Source organism: Macaca nemestrina, chromosome 16 (genome assembly GCF_043159975.1).
Source record: "Macaca nemestrina isolate mMacNem1 chromosome 16, mMacNem.hap1, whole genome shotgun sequence".
Taxonomy (NCBI): domain Eukaryota; kingdom Metazoa; phylum Chordata; class Mammalia; order Primates; family Cercopithecidae; genus Macaca; species Macaca nemestrina.
In genome coordinates this window covers 39,645,752-39,659,044 of record NC_092140.1, presented here as the reverse complement: position 1 = coordinate 39,659,044, position 13,293 = coordinate 39,645,752, and the positions used below count along the sequence as shown (strand labels likewise).

Here is a 13,293-nt window from a genome sequence, read left to right as displayed (position 1 = left end):
AGTGACACCAAACGCCAGATGACAGGGAAGCCATGTATTCATATTTCTGAGGGAAGTAATAATACTTCACAGCTTTGATCATTACAATTAAGAATCATAAAATAAATGTGAATAACCTTAAATTTAAAAGAATAATAAAACAAAAAGAGGAAAAAGGGAATCAGGAAGAAACTTCATTAATTTTCCCATCTTTCTAATAAAAAGTCAAAAGATTCTGTTTAAAGTTAAATTCAGTCATTTCAAAAAACAGAATTCAAAGTTTGGGTTTTTTTTTTATTAACTGTTAATAATATCATTTTGGTAAAAGGATATTAATATGAAGTTAATCAAGTCCTTAAGCTTAAATTCATTTCCGATTTTTTTCATTCCATTGGAAGCAAACTACTCTTTATAAGAGATGCAAAGTATAAATATGATCTTATTTTTAAAAAAATGTTTCTAATTATTTGTATGTATGTATACAGAGAAGTTATAAATAATGTTCACCAAATATTAACAGAAGATATGAGGCAGGGAGATGATGCGGCTTTGCATGCTTTAATGGCTTTAAAATGAACAACGCATCATCTTTTCAAATAATGAAGGTATTTCTCTCCTTCAATAATTCCATAATCTTTCCCAAATCTCTGTATATCATTTTGTCCCCATTTCCCAGATAAATGAGATCCCCAAAATTGAAGTGACTTGACAGAAAAAGGAGTGACCCAATTCAAGACGATATTTTAATAAATACTATGATACACCTACTAGTTGGTATCATTATCAAGTCTATTGATGTGGCTCAATAAAAAAAAAAACTTTTAGTAATATTATATATGCCTGGAAATAGGATGAATGCAACATGAACTAAGAAATTCTAAGGCGTACTCAACATAACACTAATGTAGCCAACAAAGTCTTACGGATAGTAGCCATGCACCAAGTGCATGTTAGAATTAATCACCTTTGACGGCACTTCGATTTCTGAAAATGTCTGACTTTGTGATGTGAAATCATATAATGTCATGAATCTCTCTTACGCCAAAAATCAAATAATATCAATACCATGCACACTTTCAGAACTTGACAGCTTTAAATCTTTTTCACAAATATGTCCTTTTTTCATACCCATAGCAACTCTTGAAATGGGCAGGACAGGTGTTATTAGTTCCTCTTTGCAGATGAGAAAGTTAGAATTCACAAGTAGAGGGCACTGGGGTCCCAGATCAAACAGACAAATAATTGCAGAGCTAAGGCCTGCCTCTTTTTGATTCCACTTTTATTGTCCAGGCAACTACCCTACATACACTTACAGCAGCCAATGCTAACAATCCATTTCATTTACATTAATTGCAGCTTTTGGAGCAGCTATGGCTACTTAGTTCAAAATGGAAGAAAAGCTGGATTGCTGCTATTACAATCCCTCTATCCTGTGCAAAGAAAGAGCCTTGGAACTTGGAAAAGAAACGTAAAGCAACCACAAGCTATACAACCATCACTATGAAATAAACCCTTTTTGTGTGGCATGAAATCGTTCACATAGAGGCTTGCTCTTGTTCTCTTGGTTTCCAAATGCATAAAGTAAAAGTCACCCCACTGCTAATGCTGGGTGGTTAGGCAGCTGTTCATCAGAGGTAGTCGCAAAGCAAAGTTTTAATGTGAACTCTGATAAGCCGGACTAATGTATATGTGGGGTGGGTATGTTTTGAACACCTGCTCTAAGCCAGCTGCTGAGAAGCACTGGGTAAACATACTGAAATGGCTGCGGGGGAAGAAAAACGAAGCAAAGCAAGGAGCCAGGTCCACAACAAGCCACCATATTCACAGAGAGGATAACTGCTGAAATACGCTGAAGCATGTATCCACCAGACTTTATGCTGGTGTTTGTGAGCAGGAAATAATGGACAACGGGAATCTTTTTAGAATTTATTTGTCGTTTTCTAAAGGCAGATGGCAAAGGCACAAAACCAAGTGCAGTGAAGCTGAGTAAAGGAAGTAACTTAAGAATGAAGTAAAGAAAAACTTAATGCAAAAGTTGTGTTTTTTGTTTTGTTTTGTTTTTGTTTGTTTGTTTTTAAGGACAGGGCAGATGAAGACTGCTCCTGAAAGTAAAACTCTCAGTATGGACACAACAGAAATTTTATAAATCCCAAATAGGCTATTTAAATTTTAGAACCTAAGCAGAAAGGCACAGCATGATATTCCGTGGCTCTTGGCAGGATTTTGTCACCACTGGCAAACTGGAAACATACAAAACCATTGTAAAAGCCATATTCAAATCCCTTTTCAATTATGTATACTATGGCAATGTAGCTTCCACTGCTGACATTTTAAAAACTTCATCTTAATATTGACCTTGTCAATGTATTTGAAATATAAAAAAGATAAATTTCAAACTCTGCAATTTTCTCCCTGAATCAGACGTTGCTAAAACTAACAGCATCTGATTCAAGCAGACTTAAAAACAAGCATTAATGTATTCTCTGTTCAAAGGCATCTAGAATGGATAAAATGTATGAAAAATCATTTTTAAACAGGCAGCAGTGAGGCTGGGTACAGTGGCTCATGCCTGTAATTCCAACACATTGGGAGGCCAAGGTGGGAGGATCACTTGAGGTCAAGAGTTCAAGACCAGCCTGGCCAACATGGTGAAACCCCGTCTCTACTAAAAATACAAAAAATTAGCTAGGCAACATGGCACGCACCTGTAATCCCAGCTACCTGGGAAGCCGAAGCAGGAGAATCATTTGAACTCAGAAGGCGGAGGTTGCAGTGAGCCAAGATCGTGCCACTCTACTCTAACCTGTGTGACAGAGCGAGACTCCATCTCAATGGGACAAACACATTAAATTAAATACTCACTGCTCCTTTCTCCTTAAAGACTTCTGAACTCATGAATTATGAGCTTTAAGGCACAATTGTTCAGAATGAATCACATATATTACAGTCAATCATAATATTTTCAGGGTTTATCTTCAGGGTAACTAGTAACACAATGATTCTTTTTGCCATCATCTTCGGTTGTCATAACAAAAATTAGTTACAGCATAATGACACTGCCAAAATTTATAAACCTACAAAGCTAACATTGATCTTTTCAAATATAAAAATTTGATGACAACTAAACAAAAACATAAATACTATCTCAACATCATTTCTAAAGGAAAGGGATAAATACATTTTGCATGATAAGTAAAGAACATTTCCATGTTTATATAGAGAAAAGAAAATTTAAATTTACTACCTTCGCCACTCTAGTCTTAAGGAATACATAAAATTTTTAACTTTACTGTATAAATGGAATTATCAATGGTGTGCTGGAGCTAGCTCATCCCTGGCTCATGAGAGCAAATTGTTGAATTTTAAGGAATCTTGCAAGCCAGGTGGTAAAGCTTCGAAAGCAGCCATAGTGGGAATAATTACACCACAGGAATTGATAAACACTACAATCAGGCCTCTCCTCTCCCCTCCTCCTCCCAGAGAACCACTTTACTAACACACCACTGATCCACATGCAAATACGTCCACAGTACAGTTAATCCTCACAAAGTGAATGCGCCCACACAGGCAACACTGAGGTCATGAAAAAGAACATTACTGATACCTGCAGAAGTCTCCCTTGAACCATATCTGAATCAGTATCCCTCCACAGGTCTAAACGCTTTACAAATACTAGAAAGGAGCAATTTTAGCAATGAGGAGGAAGAAGGCAATATTAAGCGAAAGATACAACCTTGAAAATCACTTGTAAGTAGCTATGAAGGTAGGCTGGCAGAAAAAGACATGGCAAGTCATGCATCGATTTGGAAGCAGCAAGAGTAATATGGGAAGGAAAATATGAAATTGTATTGCTGAGCAGCTACATGAGGAATTATGAGGCACATGCCTCTGTATGAGACCTGCTCAGTGTAAAACCGTATTTATGAAATAGAGATGGTTTAACATATTGTAATTCTCTTAGTGTCACCTATGATTTTTACATTGTAATCAGTAGGAACTACAAGAAAATATCAAATAACTACCACAAATAAGGTAATGCCCATCATTTGAGGACTGTTGAAAATCACACCCCACCCCTGCGCCTGACACTTTAATTCATACTGTATTTGTAAGAAACCAAATATTAAAGTTTTCCGTGATGATCCTACTTCTATGAGGAAAGCAGAGACTTCAGGGGCAGAGGACTGCATTTGACAGCAATCACGTACCATATGGCACTGGTATTAGAATTACGTTTGTAGAAAAGTGATGTATATTAAACAAAATCTGGCTTCTTTTTTTGTACCAGTGATCAGTTGCATCAAGCAGTTTTCCATTTTTTAATATTCATCTGAAAGTTGATTCTTAAAATACCAGCTTAAGTTCTGGAAAAGAATTACAGCTAGACTTGCAGGAAAAAAATGAGGAGTTGCTTCCATATAATTTTTTAAGGGGCTAAAAAGAAAAATTACATTTTACAGATAGATATGCACATGTAAGTACTGACCTCTGTCTTGTATTCACACAAGAAAGTACTCTAATGAGAATAAACTGCCCAAAAGTAATGCTCAAAGTAGCAATATTTTCAATGCAATTTTAACATTTGACTAACCGACCTTTATTGTTTTTCTCTTCATATGGATATTCATTCATCCATTTGTTCTTAGAGTCACATTGATCCTGCAAGAAAAACACAAAGACAAATGATGAGAGAAAGTTCTACAAGTTGATGTTATTCCACCTTTGGGGAAAAAAAATACAACCTAAATCTATAGTTCCTTAAGTTCGTGATCATAGAGCTGAGGCATATCTTTTCTTCAGCTATGTGTTGTCGGCTTGTTCTTCAGCCATGAAAGGGCAAAATGCAGTAGAGGAAAAAACACCAGCTATGACACTAGGACAAGATCCTGGGCACTAAATAGTGAATATCTAGGCAAAAACAAGGGAAGAAGGGAGGAGGAGAATAAAAAGAAAGGGATGCAATGGAGACAACTGAGGAGAAAATGGCAAAAAAAAAAAAAAGGTTTGTAAGTAAATTTCCTCTATAAAAGAGAAGCCCCAAATACTCAAACTGTAACACTTGGCTTCATTATTCTTAGCAACTAAGAGAATTTAAAGTAATGCCATTTTATTGGGGAAATGATAATTTCTTTACAGTTGATAAAAATGTGCAGAATAATGAATAGAAATAAATGTAGTGGCTCCATGTCAGCCAATACCCAAGTAACTTTTTAAAAATGACCTAAATTGGCCGGGTGCGGTGGCTCAAGCCTGTAATCCCAGCACTTTGGGAGGCCAAGATGGGCAGATCACAAGGTCAGGAGATCCAGACCCTCCTGGCTAACATGGTGAAACCCCGTCTCTACTAAAAAATACAAAAAAACTAGCCGGGTGTGGTGGCGGGCGCCTGTGGCCCCAGCTACTTGGGAGGCTGAGGCAGGAGAATGGTGTAAACCCGGGAGGCGGAGCTTGCAGTCAGCCGAGATCGCGCCACTGCACTCCAGCCTGGGCAACAGAGCGAGACTCTGTCTCAAATAAATAAATAAATAAATAATGACCTAAATTAATATATGTCCCTTCTTTTAAAAATTAAATATAAATTAAATATTCATGTGTTTTCTAAAAGGTTCAAAATCTCCAGGACCATTAGGATCTCACCAAATCATTAAACATTATGGGGTTGGGGAGTTCTGATTATAATAGACCATTTGCCCTATTTGGATATATCTTACAAGTCTTCCTATTTATTCTCTCTCAGCATTATGTTACTTGCTTCAGAATTTCCATCTCATGAGGCAAATTTTCTTTGGCATTCAGTTGAGCCAGCTTATTAGGCACAGTTGACTTTATTTTTCATTTGGAATTACACTCAAGAGGGGACACACCCTGGAGTTCTCAGCAGCGCCCATTCTGTGCCAATGTCTATGGGCTGTAGCACTGGGCCTGGTTTCCTGTGTATGTTTCCATACATTTGAAAAGAACTCACTCACTCATAAAGGCCTTAAATGAAATGCAGCAGAGTTCACAAGCTCCATGGGCTTGACCGGTGAAGGAAACTGGCGTTTAATTTTATTCCAGCTTTAAATATATATGTCTCTCTTGCTATAACAATGTCTCAAAACACGTCCCCTAATATGCACTACAGCTTTTACCAGGCATGCTACTAAAAAGGCAATCCAATATTTTAATATTATAGTGGCAGACTAAAAACATTCTCTTGAAATTCAGAGTATAATTCCTCTATTTAACATGATTAAACCATAACATGGTCTCCTTTGAAATACTTAAAAAGTCACCTAAGACACAGTGTTCTCAAAGATGTTTTATCCTTTCTAGTCTTCAAAATATATCTAATCCAATCAGTTCCAACTTCTTAGCAGAATGTTCAAGGTATGTCAAAACCTGGCTCATTATTTTTCACATGGTAGCTCTGTAATTTTTTTCATTTAATGTGCCATAGGCATTTTCTCATATTAAACTTACTAATGCTTAATCCTAAAATTTGTAATACTCCACTGAAAGAATATATCATTATTTACTTAACTTTTGCCTTATCATTTGTGACTTTTATTACGAATCACACATAAACACCCTTGCATGTAAATCTAGTGTGCACCAGCATCTCTGCTGGTCTGAATGATGCCTTTAAGCAACTAAAAAGGATGCCTCCTCTGGACAGACACAAAGAGCCTCCAATCTGGAAGAGGGCAGGGCCTGGCAAGCAGAGTCCACTGCAAACTACAACCACCACTCACCCACGCAACCTCATCCTACACTACTGCACTTAGCTGTACCAATTTATATTCCCACTAGGAGAAGACATAAGGATGAAACTGATCAGAAGTAAATTTTATAAACAAGGTAAAAGATAATGTCAAGGTTCTCACAAAACCCTGCCTTAGTCCCAAATCTTACTGCATGGCTCTTTGTGGTTTGTCATACCAACTACGTTTGCAATCTTCTACAATTTAAATTTGTATTTCTGTAGGTGTTAAAGCAGGGGAGGGCCTGATACAAAACTAGTTTTTGCTTTCCATCCAATTCAGGCTCCTAAGAGAGTGTTTCAAGATTCACCTCTTGCCTTTCAGCCCCTCAAACTTTTGTAGCACAAATGAAGGAAAGAGATGAGGACACAGATTAGAGTTGAGAAGACCTGTCTGTCCCTAGTCTCAATTCTATCATCTTCTGGCTGTGTGAACTTAAGCAACTCATTCAACCTCTTTGATGCCCAGTTTTCTTCTCCAAGAAGCAAGGATAATAATAATAATACCTGCTTTATCTACCTTGCCTACTCTAATTGCAGTAATGTTTATACAGCAATCTGTAAAATGTTAATGTCATACGTGTAAGAATTACCACTTTTTAATCAACAGCCTAGATATTGAATAGGAAATAAAAAAGATTTCTCTAAATGGAGGCCACATGATAGAACAGATGCATCTCTAATTTTATTCATGCTACGGGGCCTTTAGTTTTTCCCCCCACATCCCTATCAAAAGCAAGCCATGATATAAAATAGTAAAATGGCACATTTCCAATAACAGTTAATAGCTCATCAATTTCCAAATTAAATTTACTTAGCTCTGCCAAATAGGTTTCTGAAATTATCCAGTAAATCTTCCCAAAGCACAGAAGTTTTAAAGGCCAGTGGCCTCATCAAAATGCTCATGACGCATGGTTTTGGTCCTCATTTTCCTGGCTTCAAAAATGTTTCTCAATTGTCATTAGGTGAAGAAAAGCAAAGGACTGGTCGCTTATTTCAATATGAAAAACATGAAAAATGGCAAGGCATAAAATATTACACTTTCGAAAGTATTTTAGGATTACTTTTTAATGAAAATATTGCTGCCTGGAACCATGGGTAAATACTCTTGGTTTTAGAGGAGAGACTGGAGAAATTCCACTTACACCTGTTTCTCTTTATTAGCTGAAAACCATAGAGAATGATTTTTAAATTCTTTCCTTTCTCTTTTTCTGTCTTGAAATTTCCACATTTGATCACTCAAGTTCCTTTATAATTCAAAGACAGTACACCCTGGACAACAGAAGTGACCTTGGCCATAATGAAAGTGAATGCTATCCACTTTAACAAATAAGCAGTTACTCTGTCATAATTACCTCAGAGTACAGGCGTTATATTATACTACAGTAGCAGACGGCTTGCTCTTCATCACATCTTAAATGATCTATTATGTTCTCAGTCTTTAAAGGTTAGTGTTTAATACATTTTAAATGTATTAAAATAGACCCATAAGTATACTTGTTGCTAGATCCTCTGAGAATCCCTTTATGTATCTTTAAATAGAGACAGAGAAACACACTAGACATCTAACTAGCCAGGGATTCCACTCTCTGCCCAAAGGTAATTTAGTTGCTGTTTCGAGTAAATTGAACGGTGGTGCTGATACAGTAATCTTACTTGGAATTCTGTCTTCCAGATTCAGGTTTACAAATCACTGCTTCATTAGTTATGATCTTGTGTTTTCCAGCACCGATTTAAAAAATCAACTAATAAAGGTTTATATACATATTCAATTCAGTTACCACAATTTTTTTTTCTTTTTTGAGACGGAGTCTCGCTCTGTCGCCCAGGCTGGAGTGCAGTGGCGCGATCTCGGCTGACTGCAAGCTCCGCCTCCCGGGTTCACGCCATTCTCCTGCCTCAGCCTCGCAAGTAGCTGGGACTACAGGCGCCCGCCACCAGGCCCGGCTAATTTTTTGCATTTTTAGTAGAGACGAGGTTTCACCGTTTTAGCCAGGATGGTCTCGATCTCAGACCTCGTGATCCACCCGCCTCGGCCTCCCAAAGTGCTGGGATTACAGGCGTGAGCCACCGTGCCCGGCCAGTTACCATAATTTTTAAAGCCAACTAGAGAACTTGACAGGCAGGCTTTGTGCATGTCAGTCTGTGATGTTATGTAACAGGTCCAAGTTTGCCTGGCTCTGCGCATCAAGGTTTCTACCACATAAGTTGCTTTTTTTCTACTTAAAGTTATTTCTGTTTCATCTGTCACAGGGAGTTATCTTGGGAACTAAAAATATTTGAAGGTTAATCTAAATATTTCTGGAGATAAATGCAAATCTAAGTGCTACGTTTTCATAGCTATTTTGACTAAAAATGAAAAGTAGCTAAAGACACAAAGAAGAATGCTTGTTGCTAGGTGACAGGTGACACACTGTATCTCTTCTGAACTTGTACAGCATGACACATCCTACTACCGAGAAGAGGTACGTGGATTTCCACTGGACACACATAATTCTCCACAGAAAAGCAAACTAGAGTTTTTAAATACAGGCCACAGTTAGCAAATCATGGCTCTAGGAAAAGAGATGCCTCTCACAATAGGAGAGAATAGTACTTTACTTTCCATTTCAGGTACACATTTTCTAAGTAGAGTCTACACAGGAAACACATTTAACTTTCACAATTCATGATTAAGCATTAAAAAGTGTTAACAGACACCACTTCAATTAGGGTAGGTGGAGTCCATAAAGAAAGCATTTTTCTCCTATAAGTAATCCAATGCTCACTAAATTTAGTAACACAAGGTCATCATAGTAAAGATCTCATAAGTTAAAAAAAGAAAGCACAAAAAAACTTCTAAGTAAGATTTCCTAGACATATTTTATAATTATACACCTACTTTCTAGCATATATCCCTTCCTCCAGACAAAAACCCAGGTACGGCAGGGCGCGGCGGCTCACGCCTGTAATCCCAGCACTTTGGGAGGCCCAGGCGGGCAGATCACGAGGTCAGGAGATCAGATTGAGACCATCCTGGCTAACGCGGTGAAACCCCGTCTCTACTGAAAATACAAAAAATTAGCCGGGCCTGGTGGCGGGCGCCTGTAGTCCCAGCTACTCGGGAGGCCGAGGCAGGAGAATGGCGTGAACCCGGGAGGCGGAGCTTGCAGTGAGCCGAGATCGCGCCACTGCACTCCAGCCTGGGCGGCAGAGCGAGACTCTGTCTCAAAAAAAAAACAAACCAAAAACCAACCAACAAACAAACAAACAAAAAAAACCCAGGCACAAAGTTCCACCCTCTCCCCTTTGACTCATCAGGCAATCCAGTTGACAATACAGAAGTGTCAGGAACTCCATCATATCTAGCACGACAGGCTCTCACATGAACGAATGGCATATTCCACTGCATGTGAGAAAGGCTGTGATGCCATCATGGAAAAGATCTTGCTTTGAAAGCCAGAAAAAAGGAACATCAGCCTTAACACCTGGGGGTAATGTGACCTGGGGTAAGTTGTTTCCATTTTACATGCTCCTTTTGCCCCTTGTTAAACTGGTATCATAAGCCCTTCCCCCCCGCCCCACCTCACTTTTTTTTTTAAGCTAAGAATATTAAAAAAGAGAATGTGTATACCAGAATGTCTGGTATATAATGGATATTCAAGAAAAGTCACTCCTATTTCTACCCCCTACATTTATAATCAAGTGCCCAAAACTCCTTTTCCACTTCAACTTTCCTGACAACTAGGAAAAGCTATGTCCTACACCTGATACGAAGTTATACTTCCTCAATATTAACTTCAACCATACTTGCATGTTTCTTATAGGAAGGTCCTGGGATCCACAGAAAATGGAATCTCCTCTCTAGGATCTCAGAGTATAGTGTTCATAATTCCTCCATTAAGAAAATTCAAAGATGCAACAGGCAATGGAAATAGGAGAAAGGGACTTCAGAGGTCAATAATAACCCATATTCAATAAAGATCCCCTTGGAATTCCGTTCGTTGCATAAGTTGACTTAAAATACTTCATTTATAAAACTGTCCCCCATTTCCAGTTTTATGTTTCCCTGAAATTATGCTTCCACCCACGGATTCTTCACCACTTAAAACAGCAGATACTACTACAGAAAGTAAAATTTAAGAATTAAAGTCCCACTTGGAGTAAGGTATGCCCCAAAGCTTGAGCAGTCACTTAAGAACAGAGCTCACTGAATAAACAACCCATTTTCAGAAGGAGAAGGTAAAGCAAAAGCACACGGACATGGAAATTACTCTTTTAATCTGTTTTCAGCTTTCATTTCATTACACCCCATCATTCTGTGCACCCAGAGAACAAATAAGTCTTTAAAAGAAAGTAACCATAGCAAATGAATTAAGCATTTCTTTTACATATATTGTTCTCAGTATAATAGTTTGAAAAGTAATTTATGCTATGCTCAGATTCAAGTGTAACTGCCATTTTATCAGGACTGCATAGTCAAAAATCTGATTTGTACTGCAAGGATTGACAAGATGATTAAATTTTGTCTTTGTATGTCTAATTTATGTGATTTAAATTGTAACAAAATAAAAACATGTGCCATTTGGACGTGCACGTAAGTACCATAAGTACTACCACATGTAGTACTGCATTCTGCCAAAAGTAACTTGGCCACACACACATTTGCACTGCCAGATAAAGAACACTCACATCCTTCTCTTAATTCCGTCTATCAGGAGGCATTTTTAACCATCATGCTGAAGATGTTAAAATCTTTGGGGTTTTGAGAGGCTGGTGGAAGAAGGGAAGAATAGTGTGCCCATTTACCCAGTAATCTCCAGCACTACTTGTAAAATGTAGTTGTGTGATGTATACATAGAATGCCAAATTAAAAATTTTGAAAGCAACTGAAAATCAAATCAAACACATATTTGGTACCAATTACAAATGCATAGTTCACACAGCCTAAGAATTTATCTACTACTTCACTTCAATTGGTGTTGTTGGAACACAGCTAGGTACAGGACATTATGGGGTAAATAATTAAAAGTTTTAGATACTAGAGATCTATGACATAACCAAGAAAAAAAAAGTTGCTTTGCTCAGTATGCAGTATACATATTTGGCTTTCCTATTAATTGTTGCCTGTATGCTCAGGCTGCCAATGCTAAGCATGATAAATCCCATTCAAATGCATAGTAAACAGTTTGCTTAGTGAATAAATTTATTTCTAGTCCATCACAACAATAGTTGATTAAAATATGTTGCTCTTATCCACACTTTTGAATTAATTCATGTGAAATAACACAAATATTTATTAAATTGTGGGGAAAACATTCCATCAAACTGTGAAACTTGAGTAGAAAAACAAATGGTACATGCTTAATTATGGTTGACATTTAAATGAAATTTGCATTCTCAAAATATTGTGTGATAATTAGAAAATATTAGTAGACAAAGTATTTTAGGAAACTTTACGTTCCATCTCTTTGCACATCTGAGCCCAAGGAACTGTTAACAAAGGTAGATTTTATAATATAATTTGAAAGATCAAAGGACTGAATAGATTTGTTCTACTGACATGTTGACATAGTGATCCAGAAATGAGACACTTTATTTGATATTTTTAATGATTATCTTACAGGTTGCCGAGTGCCTTACTGAATAATAGCTTTGACTGGCTGAGTTCATCAATCCAAGTTTGTGTATTTAGATACCATCTATGTACCTCAGAATCTGGTCCTCAACACATAGCTAGCTGTCATAATACATAATCAATTAGTATTTCTCAAAAAGCAAATTAGTAGACTGTCAAAGAGATTGCTTAACCATATGTTTCTCTCATTACTACATAATCCCAGAAAATAAAAATAACATTTGTTGAGAATGACAAATTATTTTCTTATTTAATTACTTTATTTTTATTTATGTTTTTGAGACAGAGTCTCACTCTGTCATCCAGACTACAGTGCAGTGGCACCATCATGGCTCACTGTAGCCTCGACCACCCCAGACTCAGGCTATCCTCTTGCCTCAGCCTCTTGAGTAGCTCGGACTACAGGCTCTTACCACCACATTCAGCTAATTTTTTGTAGAGATCGAGTTCTGCCATGTTGCCCAGGCTTGTCTCAAATTCCTGGGCTCAAGCAACAATCTTGTCTCAGGCTCGCAAAGTGCTGGGATTACAGGCATGAGCCACTGTACCTGGTCTGACTGTTATTTATAAATAAGAACCAAAAACAACTCCTTTAAAAATGGGAAAATACTAAAATTTGAAGAAGGTCAACTCGACCATATTCTAGGAATTGCTAGCAGGTAATAAAAGTCACTGATTTATAATACAGATGCACATTACATGGCAAACACATTCTGTTATCAATTTACACATGAATCGCCTATATCAAAGAACTGAGAATAGTAATATTCAATAATAGTAATACTCAATAGTAATAGAAATACATCAATAGTAATACTCCATGGAACCTGACACACAGAAGCTCACAGTCAACAAAGGTGGGCTGAATATAGAAAAGTGACATAATTATAACACTAATATCTACCATCTCTTGAATGTTTCACCATATAGTTAACAATGACTAGGTACTTTTACA

At 37.4% G+C, this 13,293-nt stretch overlaps 1 protein-coding gene across 7 annotated transcripts in view; it reads right to left on the bottom strand.

The window, feature by feature from the left end:
• LOC105481754 (KLF transcription factor 12) overlaps window positions 1-13,293 on the bottom strand; it is a 618,039-nt gene that overhangs the window by 303,397 nt on the left and 301,349 nt on the right. For all 7 annotated transcript variants that reach the window (XM_071081217.1, XM_011741485.3, XM_071081216.1 and 4 more), the window contains one exon: window positions 4,575-4,638. In XM_071081217.1, the coding sequence (XP_070937318.1) occupies window positions 4,575-4,607 (33 nt within the window). In that variant the 5' untranslated portion in view covers window positions 4,608-4,638. The remainder of the gene's footprint in view (window positions 1-4,574; window positions 4,639-13,293) is intronic.